The sequence below is a fragment of the Mesoplodon mirus genome (assembly GCF_964341445.2).
Source record: "Mesoplodon mirus genome assembly, chromosome: 2".
In the NCBI taxonomy this organism is placed as follows: domain Eukaryota; kingdom Metazoa; phylum Chordata; class Mammalia; order Artiodactyla; family Ziphiidae; genus Mesoplodon; species Mesoplodon mirus.
In genome coordinates this window covers 116,434,674-116,448,343 of record NC_138977.1, presented here as the reverse complement: position 1 = coordinate 116,448,343, position 13,670 = coordinate 116,434,674, and the positions used below count along the sequence as shown (strand labels likewise).

General features: G+C 45.1%; 1 protein-coding gene across 3 annotated transcripts in view; it reads right to left on the bottom strand.

Moving 5' to 3' along the window:
- Positions 1–13,670, bottom strand: part of NID1 (nidogen 1) — a 94,337-nt gene that overhangs the window by 59,734 nt on the left and 20,933 nt on the right. For 2 of the 3 annotated variants that reach the window (XM_082640751.1, XM_082640753.1), the window contains exons 2-5: positions 10,598–10,897; positions 8,006–8,232; positions 4,753–5,126; positions 2,031–2,183 (exon numbers count right to left, since the gene is read on the bottom strand). In XM_082640751.1, the coding sequence (XP_082496877.1) occupies positions 2,031–2,183; positions 4,753–5,126; positions 8,006–8,232; positions 10,598–10,897 (1,054 nt within the window). The remainder of the gene's footprint in view (positions 1–2,030; positions 2,184–4,752; positions 5,127–8,005; positions 8,233–10,597; positions 10,898–13,670) is intronic. The other variant, XM_082640752.1, reaches the window with a different exon arrangement.

Sequence of the window (13,670 nt, the reverse complement as noted above, 5' to 3'; positions counted from 1 at the left end):
AAGCCAAGGCAGACTCGACACAGAGTATTTCTGCAAATAAACTATGTCATTACACTGGGGGATGCGGTGAAGTTAAAAGACTAATATCAAAAAATGCCTCCCCCAGGGCTTCCCCGGTGGCGCAGTGGTTGAGAGTCCGCCTGCCAATGCAGGGGATACGGGTTCGTGCCCCGGTCCGGGAAGATCCCACGTGCCGCAGAGCGGCTGGGCCCATGAGCCATGGCCCCTGAGCCTGCGCACCCGGAACTTGTGCTCCGCAACGAGAGAGGCCACAGCAGTGAGAGGCCCGCGTACCGCAAAAAAAAAAAAAAAAAAAATGCCTCCCCCAAACAATTACAGAAACAAGCAGGAAAGCCAGGGGAAGGAAACCAAATTTTTTCCACCAAACTTGGAGCTAGAAAACTATTTCAAAAGTAGCAAGACTCCAAAAATATTTAAAAACCACAAAACTATGACGGGGCGTGTACAGAAGGTCAAAAAATGTAGCCGAGCGATCTGTCACATCTGAGCTTCCTGCCAAATGCAACCCATCAGCATTTCCAATCTGATATTTGGCACAGAAAGAGCTAATGAGATTGCTCTTTGAGAAGAAAGGTTCACTGTAGATTTTGGAAGCTGCTCCCAGGGTGAGAGATATATAAAAGCCAAGCCTAAAACAAAGCAGCAAAGATATACCATCCCTGGGGCAGTGGGCTTTGGAAGAAAACAGACAACACATTTATAAACGTTAAAAACATCCCCCCAAATTAATATGCAATGTATACAAAATTTTCTTTCTTGCTGCAGATAGTATTTAACTATCTAACTGTGACCTAGGAGGGAACTTTTTTTATTTTAGCAAATTAAAATAACTGATTGAACTTTAGCTATGGCAGGGGATCTAAAAAACAGAAAAGCATTCCTCCAACTGAGTTTTATTTAGTTGTATTGTGTGAAGCAGTTGAGGTTCCTCATTAAACACACGAGGAAAATGACAGGTGACAAGTGAGGTGACTTGGCATCTGAAGGAACAAATGTTCAGTATGGTCGGTTTGGGTTTTGTTTTAATTCTGGTTTATGGCCTCAGGTTCCCATAGGTCTCCCTCTCTAAGTAAACTCTTATCCGGGCCCTCTAGACTTTTGCAGAGAAGATTCTTCTGACCATCTGAGAATGTCAAGACTGGTTGGTCCTTTTCCAGGGGCAGAGCTCAGAACTGATGCCAGCCCACTGACGCCAGCTGAGTCCATTTTGGAGTGGGCCCACAATGGGTCTGGGCTCCAGAGTTAGCTGTGATGCACCCCTTATGCTGCTCCATCACCTCGCTGGGATCCCAGGGGCATGAGGACAGGTCTTTACCCGCTACATACTTTGGTTTCCACCAGCCCACTGTGGCCTTGCTGGAGTTGAACCACCATTAGGATGGTCTGAGTGATGCCAAAAGAAAAGGTTTGAAAGAAACGGAGGAAAATGGGGGGCACTGACAATTCGTGGTCCAGGCTGCATAATTCCAACACTTTAGCCTTTGGCTCACGCTAGCGACAGTTGTGAAGATGGGCTCCTAATGGCTGTCATTTCACAGATGGAGAAACAGCACAGGAAAGAAAGAGACCTCCCCTTATTAGAAAAAAAGGACGGGGCTTCCCTGGTGGCGCAGTGGTTGAGAGTCCGCCTGCCGATGAGGGGGACGCAGGTTCGTGCCCCGGTCCGGGAGGATCCCACATGTCACGGAGCGGCTGGGCCCGTGAGCCATGGCCGCTGAGCCTGCGTGTCCGGAGCTTGTGCTCCGCAACGGGAGAGGCCACAACAGTGAGAGGCCCGCGTACCGAAAAAAAAAAAAAAAAAAAGAACAAGAAAAAAAGGACACTCCCCAGGACCACACCCCCAGTAGAAAAATACGGGCAAGAACGGGGAATGAGAGATTAACTATCATTGCCCGACTGAAAATACCACCCCCGTTTAGAGATCTGGGTAAAGGAAAGATTTCAAAACAAGCAGCGAAACAAAAATTCCACTCCTCCCCCTTCAAAGGGAACAGACAGAAGCAAAGTACCTTCTGCAACACACTGCCGGCCATTCCCCGTGTAGCCGGAAACGCAGCTGCAACAGAAGCCGGTGGCAAAGTCCCTGCACTCTGCGTGCACGGAGCACTGGTGTCTGTTGTTGGCACACGTCTGGCGGGAATCCGTGTTGTAGCTGAAAACTGCTTGGAGAGAACACAGCACACCTGTAAGCGCTTCACAGGGCTCTGGACCAGGAGGCTTTCTGACCCTACGCCCTCAGCTGTGCAAGACTTGACATCTGCTCAGGCAATTCAGACCCAGGGCTCTCTACCTGTAGCCACTTAAATAGTATAGTGGTTCCATTATTCAAACCACCAAAGCAAATGGGTCTAAAGGGAGTTTGAGAAATCACAAGGGTGAATTCTTTAAAAATGCTATAATCCAATGTCCTCAGTATCACGGAATCAATCTTAGGTGACCGGCACCCAATGTCAATCTTAATATGGCATCCATCTAATGTCGTCAGATCCACTTCACATTTTGGGCAGGAGGGACCTTAAATTTTTTTTAAATTATCTTTTATTGTGGTAAAATATCTATAACATAAAGTGCCATTTTAACAAGCTTAAAGTATTTTTTTTTAATTTTGACCCTTTCTTCTCACCAGGGGATAAATCCGAAGCTCTTGAGTCAAAAGCTAGTTAGAAATAATTCCTCAGTCATACCTGGTCTAAAAGCCTTTGACCCAAGAAACAAGAAGAATTTCTCCCTATTTTAAATGTCTCTCTCCCAGGTTCATTTTATTGGATGATGAACTAGCTCATTAAACTCAAAAATCCAGAGCAAATTAATTTGGGTTGAAGTTCAAAAACACAAAAGGGGATGAACTTTTAGAGGGGATAATGACCCACTTTATAAATGACTGTTATGAGTGAAGAGAAAAGTAAAGTTTAACTCCAGGTAGATTCCATGAGTCCTACATACCCAGAAGGGAATTTCCTGTATGTATAAAGATGGCGTTTGGAGCTGAAAATACTTGGGCCCTGAGCTGAACGCATGTGATGCTACTGATTGCTTAAGCCCAGCTCCCAGTGGGTCTGTTATGGTCAATGGATCTGTGGGTGACTATTCAAATCACACCAGGAATGCACTGCTGGCTACAGGAGACTGACCTTTCTAATAAAAACAGTGAAATAACTGGGATCGAGGGCAGAAAAACATCTCTTTTGAACACAGTTGGGGTTCAAAATCTAGGCTTTTCTTTTTACTAGTACCAAGGAATATACTACCATAAGTTGCTGGGGCTAGCTATGCTCTCATTTAAGTGATAGCTTCACAAATGAGAATTTCAGACACGTACGTGGGGTGAAAGCAGGATGAGACTCAAAACTCACCCTGAAGGTAAACATATGTGCCAGTAAACATACACAGTCCATCTTGGGGCGACCACCCTGAGACCCAGCTATAAGAGCTGAGTGCAACATGCTAGGCGTCAGCATTACCCCAGGAAATCCAGGGTGCCATGTGTATAAAGGGAGCCCTGAGACATGAACCATGTCCTCATCATGTCACTAAGGGCAGCTTCCCCGTTCTGTGCCTCAGAGGTAAGTAAGCACACTACCCCGGCCACCAGACCCTGTCCATGCTTTGGGATACTCGATAAGAACAAACATCCGACTATTGCTACGAGACAAGTCACAAGTAAGGAGAAATAAAAACGGGTGAATAGGGCTTCCCTGGTGGTGCAGTGGTTGAGAGTCCGCCTGCCGATGCAGGGGACACGGGTTCGTGCCCTGGTCCAGGAAGATCCCACATGCCGCGGAGCAGCTGGGCCCGTGGGCCATGGCTGCTGAGCCTGCGCGTCCGGAGCCTGTGCTCCGCGACGGGAGGGGCCACAACAGTGAGAGGCCCGCGTACCGCAGGAAAAAAAAAAAAAAGGGTGAATAATGTGGAATTGAGTAGATGTTTTGAGGGCCTTATGATAACTTCATAGTTGAAGCAGTTGTGCGTCATAGTAAACACCATTTAAAGGCTTGGACCGTCCCCTTGATAGGAATCTTAATGGATTATAGGTCAACCCGAAGGGCAAAAAAATAATGAACACAGTCTAGTTCAAATGTCTTTTATAAGACAAATCAAAGCATGCTGGGGTTCCAGTGGTTTTCCCTGAAAATGTAGCAAAAATCTGATATAATACGGTTGATTAGAAGATATTGTACTTTGAAACCATCCTCAAAAAGGGGATCTACTTATTTTGTAGTTTTAAATGTTCACAAACTAACTCTGAAACTGATAGGGCCCGGGAGGAAAAATAATCAACCATCCTCCTTCCAAAACCAAGAGGAAATAAATTTCAAAGATAAACCGTGTCAATAGCCAAAGGAACTTCTAAAATGTTTTTTCAGGTGGGTGAATATACTGCTCATCTCAGAAGTCACAAATAAGGAAGGAAATCTGACAATCAAAATAATTCTAAAGCACTTTTCTCTTTAAAACAGAAAAAAAAAGAAAGAATAATAGAAGACTTGAAAGAGGACATGTTCTACAGTCTCCATAACCCCAGCCCTAATGGCCAGATCCCTTGGAGTCTCTGAAGCCTTTGGGCCCATCGACCGATGCTCTGCAGCTGTGAGTTCCACCCCCTCCTTCCCCAGGCGCTCATCCTTACAAACCACCAAATGATGCCCACAGCTGACAACCCGCCAGCAATGCTCCCCTGTCTGGAAACCCAAGTATCCAAGAAGGTACCACCTGCAACATAAATGGCCTTACCAACTCCTGTTTCCTCAACTTCATCCACATCTATGACCTGTGGTTGCTGCTGGGGAAACCTCTCCACTGGCAGCTGGAAAGATCTGGTCCTCTCCGTGGGAGGTCCAGGGGGTCTCTCAGTAGCCAGGCGGCGAGGGGAGAGGTCACTGGGCATGTTGTATGTGCCAGTGTCTCCCCTTCTCCGGGCCTCATAGGGGAAGGATGTGGTGCCCGTGTCCTCCAGGCTCAGAGGTGTCACCGAGTCATAATCCTCATCATCATACTCTGTTCCATCGTCCAATCCCAGGTTCACGTCCGAGGGCACCACGCCACTGGCCGTGGCCGGACTCCCAATCTCAAACACCCAGATGCCCTGCTGCCCAGAGTTGCTGCTCCTAGGGGGAAGGACAGGCTTCTTGGAAACAGGCCAGCAACCCACAAACAGCCCCCAGCAACCAAGCAGAAGGAGCCCTGGGGATCCGTGTCAATCTGAAACCCACCGCCTGCTTCTGCCCACAGCCTCGGTGGAGGATGAGAGAGCAGATGCAGTCCTGTCTGGTCATCACTGAGCTGAGACCATCCAGGGGGATACGGTGAGGCTGTATCCAATGGGCACAACCCTAGCAAAGGCTTAGTCTCGGTCATTCGAGAGGCACGCTTCAGGGACATTTTTAGGCCTTAAAATGCAATTTATAGGAATCACTGGTCATGTGCTTTACCATATAAGCAACCTGTTGACCGGAGTCATCCATTTTCTCAGTTATTCTCTTTCCAGGGCATGGTGTGATATGATAAGAAATATGTATTTGGTCCTTGTCTCTGGTTCTGGCATATAACCCCTAAAATCCCTGTAATCCCTGGAGTGATAAGGGTGTCTTTTTGTATGCTAATGAGATGGCTGGTGGCTGGGGACCCTAGGTAGCTTCAGGATGGGGGCTGGTCACTAGGAAGAATAAGGCTTGATTACAGGGCTGGAATTTTCTTCCCCACGCCCTGACTTCCAGGGAGGGGGGTGAGGAGTGGGGTTGGAGAATAAGTTAATCACCAATGGCCAATGGTTTAATCAATCATGCCTATGTAATAAAAATTCCTAAGTGATGAGATTGACAGAACTTTTGGTCTGGTGAACACATCATGGGGCTAGGAGGGTGGTGAGCCCAGAGAGGACATGGAAGCCCCTCACCCACTCTTCCTCCCATACCTTGCCCTATGCATCTCTTCTGTTTGGCTGTTCCTGAGTGTATCCTTTATAACACACTGGTAATAGTAAGGAAAGTGCTTTCCTGAGTTCTGTGAGCCATTCTAGCAAATTATCGAACTTGAGCAGGGGTTCATGCAGACCCCCGATTTATAGCTGGTGGATCAGAAGTGCAGGTGGCAACCTGGGACTCGCAAGGGATGTCTGAAGTGGGGGCAGTTTTGTGGGACTGAGCCCTTAACCTGTGAGGTATGTGCTGACTCCAAGCAGTTAGTGTCAGAACTGAATCGAATTATAGGACACCTAGCTGGTGTCTGAAGAGCTGGAGAATTGGTTGGGGAAAAAACCCCACAAATTTGGTGTCAGAAGCGTTATGACTGAAAATAGTACAGAGTTGGTTTATTAGAAATCCCAACACTGTTAACTGTGGAACCTTGGACAGGTCTCAGTTTACCTTTTTATGTTAAAAGGGTGTAGTAAAATACAAATGATATTGAGAATCTAAAGGCTTTTTATAGTTATAAAATACAATAGAATAACCCTAATCTCTACTTCTTGCACCACCATTTTTACTGTTCTTCTGTGTGTGATTGGAAGTGTTCCTATAAGAAATTATGTAAAATGACCAGCTCATACAATGGAAAGAAGGGACATACACTACTGGGTAGAGAATACTGAGCAAAAGACGGGGGTTGGACAAGGAATGAGGAATCAAGAAAGTCCTGCAGAAACTGGACATCTAATCAATCTGTCTGCTTGGGACTCAAATAAAGGCAGTGCTATGCAGGAGCCTGCTTGAACCAGCTGGTAAAAAAATAAATTATATAAACTTACAATTAAATAATCTATATTAAAAGGAGAGGCAATCAAAAAGATACATATACCCCAGTGTTCATTGCAGCACTATTTACAATAGCCAGGACATGGAAGCAACCTAAATGTCCATCGACAGATGAATGGATAAAGAAGACATGGTACATATATACAATGGAATATTACTCAGTCATAAAAAAGAATGAAATAATGCCATTTGCAGTGACATGGACGGACCTAGAGATTGTCATACTGAGTGAAGTAAGTCAGAGAGAGACAAATATCATATGATATCGCTTATATGTGGAATCTAAAAAGAAATAGTAATAAATAAACCTATTTGCAAAACAGAAATAGAGTCACAGAGGTAGAAAACAAACTTATGGTTACCAAGGGGGAAGGGCAGGGATAAACTGGGAGATTGGGATTGACATATACACACTACTATATATAAAATAGATACCTAATAAGAACCTACTATAGAGCACAGGGAACGCTACTCAATACTCTGTAATGACCTCTATGGGAATAGAATCTAAAGAAGAGTGGATATATATATGTATAATTGATTCACTCTGCTGTACAGCAGAAACTAACACATTGTAAATCAACTACAATAAAAATTAAAAAAAAATAAAAGCAGAGGGAATAAATACTTGAAACTCATATTAGCTATGTTCTTCAAGTTATTTGAATCTACTGCACCTCTATGGTGAGAATACTATATAATGGTTCACCTGTTCTCAACCCCAGGTTGAGTGACATGATGTGAGCAGCTGGAAACTGGCCATGGTAGGAGTATTTACACCACAGAAATAGGCAAATGCTATAAATGAGGGCTTCCCCAACCCATCTAAAGCCAGTTGCTAAGCATTTACCAGCGCACCATTAAAGTGTAGAGGAGTTTTGGACTCAATTGGCAATATGAAATTGGGAGGGGTTTTCTCAGCCTTGGGGTCATAGCAGGACATAGTTTTGAATAACTTGTATTTCTAACTTTATACATATAGAAGAGATGGTAAAACTGTCTCAAATGAGAATGATATCTAAAAACTTGGATACCTGTTCATTCTAAGAGTATATTCCCTTGAGTTCATCAGAAAAACAAAGTACTCCATAATATAAAAATTATATACAAAATTTAAATCCATGGGAACATTTTTAGGTAATGTTCTATATTGCCCATTACATTATTCTTAATAAAACAGTAAAATGATAGTCTTATTAAGGGGAGAATCTACTGAAGAACAAAAAAAAGCATACTTGGCCAAGTTTCCAATTGATTCTCTGTCATTAGCAAATACATTATAAGCTCCGTCACTCTTCCACATTAATCCTACTAAACCTTGGCTGAAAGCAACCACTGCGGGAACTTGGTTCTCATCCTTCTTTGAGAATGTCGTATAGAACTGCAGACCATCTTCAGGATAAAGGAAAATGGCGTAGGTGCTGGAATCAGAGGAGGCCAGAACAGCCTGGAATGTGTTTCTCTGTGAAGATGAGTTAAAATTCAGTTACTCAGGAAAATCTCTACAGATCTTAAAATGCGCTCTTCACCAGATCGTATCTAAAAAATACAGAGATGGCAGTATTTACACCTTATTCTAAAGCAATACTTTTGTAGGACCAAGTATTCCAGGATAATCCCACTTAAATATCTCTAAAGCTATGTCAACATGAAATTTTCTAATTAATCAATGAATACTTTCTGCGTAACCGTGACCCTAAGGTTAATGAAAAACTATAGAGATGGCACCTCCAGGTAGTGGCCTAAATCTCATGCAACTTAGCAAATTCTTACCCACAGAATTTGTTTCCACGGCCATTAAACATATTCAACCACATTCATTATGTAGCTGATTGAGCCCAAGCACCGTGCAGTGAGAAAGAAAAGGAGCTTTGAGAGAAAACAAATCTGGATCCAAGTCCTGCTCTACCCCTCACTGACTGTGTGACCTTGGGCATGTTACCGAACCTCTCTGAACCTTGATCTGTGAATCTGTAAGATGGAGATAAAGCCACCTACCGCATAGAAATGTTAGGAGGACTACGTGAGCTAGCGTACGAAGGGCCAGGCACAGAGAACATATTCCTACTGTTAGTACCTCTCCCACGCACCAGGCATTGTCCTGAGCACTGTGAAGACGAATAAAAGTATGGGATCGCCGCACTTGAGAATTTACAGTCTAGGTGGGAAAACTGACATGTGAACAAAACATGGCCAAACGGGAGGATAGATTCTGTAATGGAGTTGTGTGCAGGCGAAGCGCCCGATGCTGGGAGGAGCGGGGGCAGAGGAGGCGGAAAGAACAAGCAGGAGCTGGACACGTGCAGTGAGGGTCAGGGAGAGGCCATCGCAAGCAGAGAGCACAGCTAGTGCCAGGGACTGCGGGTAAAACAAACAAGCAAAAAGCCTCAGCAGGGAACTGCACATAATCTGATACAGCTGCTGCAAGAGGGTGCCGAGAAGTAAGAGTGAGGGGAGGTTTGGCCCGTGAAGCAGGCAAGAGCTCTGTACAAGGGGCTGGGCAGGTATCACTCAAGTGAAAGGGATGCACACTCGAGAAACTGAAGGTTTCAAACAGCTTTCAAGGACAGCACTCAGGCAGATACAGGTGGCAAAGCAAAACGTGTCAGACAGACTCCTCCAAAGTGTGCTCTATGGGCTTCCCTGGTGGCGCAGTGGTTGAGAGTCCGCCTGCCGATGCAGGGGACACGGGTTCGTGCCCCGGTCTGGGAAGATTCCACGTGCCGCGGAGCGGCTGGGCCCGTGAGCCATGGCCGCTGGGCCTGCGCGTCCAGAGCCTGTGCTCCGCAACGGGAGAGGCCACAACAGTGAGAGGCCCGCGTACCGCAAAAAAAAAAAAAAAGTGTGCTCTATGGGATGCAATGTGTCTTATTTGGGAGGGAAAAGGGTATGGCCAAAAGGTTTGGGGATGGCTAAATTAAACAAAATTAAGCAGGTTTCTGTACTATAGGACTTTCCAGAGTGAGTCACCATGAGGGAGATATAGTTTTAGCGCTTCCCAAACTTATCTGGTCCGAGGAGTCCTTTTCCTCAAGGAATGTCTGTGGGACCAGTGTTCTGTGGTACACACTTTGGGAACCACCAGCTGGGAACATCCCCCATTTAAAGGGAGTGTTTTTGGACCTTTCAAGTTGCTCTCTACCCTGTAATGCTATAAAAATTAAACAATGGTGGAGCAAATTTATTTTTCCAAGGAGAAATCGAAGCATGTCCTAAAGAGTCACCTCAGATCTAGAGATGGCTTTGTCAAACATTCCCTTTCCTTCAAGGGCAAGTCCAGGCTCTACACACCCTAACACCTTTCCCAACCACTGCATCCACAGAGACTCCCATCTCTGGTTATGATGAAACTTGTTTCCTGAACCACCCACATGGTACAAATAGGTTTTGTCCCCCCCAACTAGAGTGTGGGTCTGGTCTTTATTTCTTCACATCTCTTGAGACTGCTTTATTAGTTTAACCTATCACTTCATATTAATAAATTCTTTATTTATCTAGAAGCCACCTCCCACTATCCACCACCCAAAGTAAGAGCAGCTAGGGCTGTAATTTATCAGCCCTGTTCTTGCCATGTGGCAATCTTCTCAGGAATTGGCTTTCTTTACATCTAATCATCATTACAGCATAGATTTAAGTAGCCCTGCAGATAAGGTTTTGGAAGTTTCAGACCTGCAATAAACAGCTTACTAGATTTTGCTTTGGATGTCTGTCCAGTCTTTATCAATCGCATGGGCGTGGTGTACATCAGAGTAGCACAAACCAGAAGACCAAAGTGTACAAAACCAACATGTTAGACTATTTGCCCTTGTGCCTGGGTAGGTGCTTACCTTGCCTTCCTGGGCAGGGTCCTTGCTGGGCCCTTGGTAGGGAGCCACGGATTCCCAAGTGACAACCACCACGCTACTGGGCTTGAAAGAGACTTCCGGGAACCCTCTCTGGACACACTCCGCTGCCAGCTGAGTGACAGAGGGAGATGAGTCTTCCCGATAGTAAACCTTCCCAAGGCCATCTGTCGTGTCCAAGTCCGCCAGGAAAGGGGCGACTGCTCCGAAGGTCGGTGGGAAGAGCCCAGGATGGGATTCTTTGGCTGGGGGCTCACTCATGGCAATAATGCCATTTGTGGTAATCTGTACAAATCCAAACATCATTAAAAGGAGTGCAGAAACTTACAATCAAATATTGGGAGCAACCCAAATACCCATCAACAAGAGAACAGGTAAATAAATTCTGGCCATTTCACACAATGGAATACTATACAGTAATATTTTTAAATACACAAAACAACATGAGTGAATCTCACAAATATTAAGCCAAGCAAAAGAATCCAGACACAACAATAGTACACAGTATATGATTTCATTTATGTGAGATTCAAGGGGAAAATGGTGTAGTTCAGTTAACTGCAATTAACCTCAAATGTACACAATAGTTGCACTTGTAGAGTACATAAAGATAAGATTATCTCAGCTCTTTTTTCCTTGAAAAAAGAGAGAAAGGAAAGGAAAAAAAAAAAGATGTGCAGAAACGACATCTTCTTCAGGGAGACTGAGCTCCCGTTCACAGAATGCTGTCATAGTGTATCAAACGTGACAGTGTGTCAAATACAAAAAAATTGGAGAAAGACATGATCCAGAACTGTAAAACTCAGCATTCTTTTCCTAGGGAGGACGGCCTGGTAGAAGGTACAGGGGCAAGAATCACAGGACCTGACCCTGGCATAGTCACCAGACCTTGGGCAAGGGTCTCAAACTTCGCATCTTAGGCTTCCCATGTGTGTGGTTTGTGGCACACGAAGGACCATTCAAACAGAAGAGTCATCATCAAAGACTGTGTTAATTTACTCAACAGAGTAATCACTACAAACCAGGGCTGTGCTAAGCACTGTGGGTCCACAAATAAGTAGAACCCAGGCTCTGCCTTCAAGGCACCCACAGTCCAGAAGGACATGGAGACGGACTAACACAAACAGATGATAAGACAATAAGCAAACAAGTGTCAAGAAGTAAACGTGAATGGGCCACGATGGTGGCGTTATTTTGAACAGATTAATGAATTAGATCAATAGCTAACATTTATTGAACGTTTACCATGTCCCAGACCTCTTATTAACATCTAATCCTCAGAAGAACCCCATAAAACTAGCTATTACTATTATGCACATTTTTCTGAGGTGGAAAATGAGGTAAGTTAATCAATTTGTCCAAAGTTACCAATAAGAGGTCTCACCGGGATTTGAACCAGTTTATAGCCTATGAAAAGATTTCACTGTTCTTATCCAGCTAAAACCCACATTCCCTGGGAAAATGGGGAAGGGACTACAGCCTCCTGGCAGTGAGTGTGCTTGGGCCTCCTGCAAAGCCATGCTTAGAATGAGGCTTTGAGCCCTTCCCACATCCTTGTTAGTGCACAGTTCACTGGTGACAGAGAACACCACGCCAGTGATCTTTTGTGTGTGTGTGTGTGGTACGCGGGCCTCTCACTGTTGTGGCCTCTCCCGTTGCAGAGCACAGGCTCCAGACGCGCAGGCTCAGCGGCCATGGCTCACGGGCCCAGCCGCTCCGCGGCACCTGGGATCTTCCCAGACCGGGACACAAACCCGGGTCCCCTGCATCGGCAGGTGGACTCAACCACTGCGCCACCAAGGAAGCCCAGCCAGTGATCTTTTTACTTCCGGAGTCTATGAATTAAAAACAAAAAAATCCCTAATCCAATGGGAGCAACTTTGCATATGGCCCTAGTTTGCACTTCAAGAGCCTACAGGTTGGAAGAACACAGCAGCAAAGGGAGTTACAATTGCTCAGGAGTTCATTAGAAGGCCTGTGGGTTTTCCAGGTCACTTACTTCCCTCCCTCCTCTTCCCACGGCCTTATCCTTCAGTCACTTCAGACCTCATTCCCAGAGAAGGGGGCAGTGACCGACAAGAAGGAAAGGAACTTAAGACCAAACTCTACAACATGCCAAGAACCAGGTAAAAAGCTTCGATGTGATGGAGCCAATTTGGGCCCCGGGAAGGGACAAGAACAACAGGTTTGAAAGTTAAGTGTGGACCTAGCAAGATCCTTCCTTTTTACCAAGTGTCACGGTCTGTTAACTGTTCAGGTGACATAGTTTCCATCATCACCTGGCACCAGCAATGATTTTCTAGAATGCACAGACAGGCTGCAGAGAAGGTAGTCAGGGAAGAAGCCTCGTCCAGCTGGTCTCCTGCCCTCTTCGCCTCCACCCCATCCAAACATCTCCCAGCACAAACATCCTGATTGGGTTGCCGTGTGAGAGCGTGGGAAACGGCTCACTTTCTCAAGCCACCAGAAGTTGGCAGTTACCAGCTGCCAGTGGGAAGTGATCACATGGAAGCCACATACAGACAACTTGGTTTTAAAAAGCTGTTTTCCAGTGAAATTTAAATCAGGCCAACAATTTTGAAAATGTTCCCGGTGCCTTACATTATTGAGAATCTGGGCACAGGAATTTCTATTTTCACAAGGAATGCTTTAGGAATTGAGTTTTTAGACAAGAAGCATGACGCCCTGCCTGCAAATGCTTTGGACAAAGACCAAATAACCCTCATTAATATTAGTAGAAAAATTATTTTTCAGGCAGTTTTATGGCACACTCAACTCACTTGTCTATGATAATGAAGAAAGATGTCATATACAGAACATCCGGAAGTTTCATTTGATTCTTAAACTTCTTAGTAAACGTTTTCAGTTTTGTTTTTGTTCAAATGTAACAATTAATGGCCAACTTGATGAACGATACTCCTTTACATTTGGGTGCCAGGCTTATTTCACAAATCTGTCCAGCTCATGATACTCCTACTGGCCTGGTTCCTTTTCTCCGTCTTGTTCAAGTCGAGCAATTCAATAGAAGGGCAGGCGCACAAAGGGAAGGGCCTAAAAG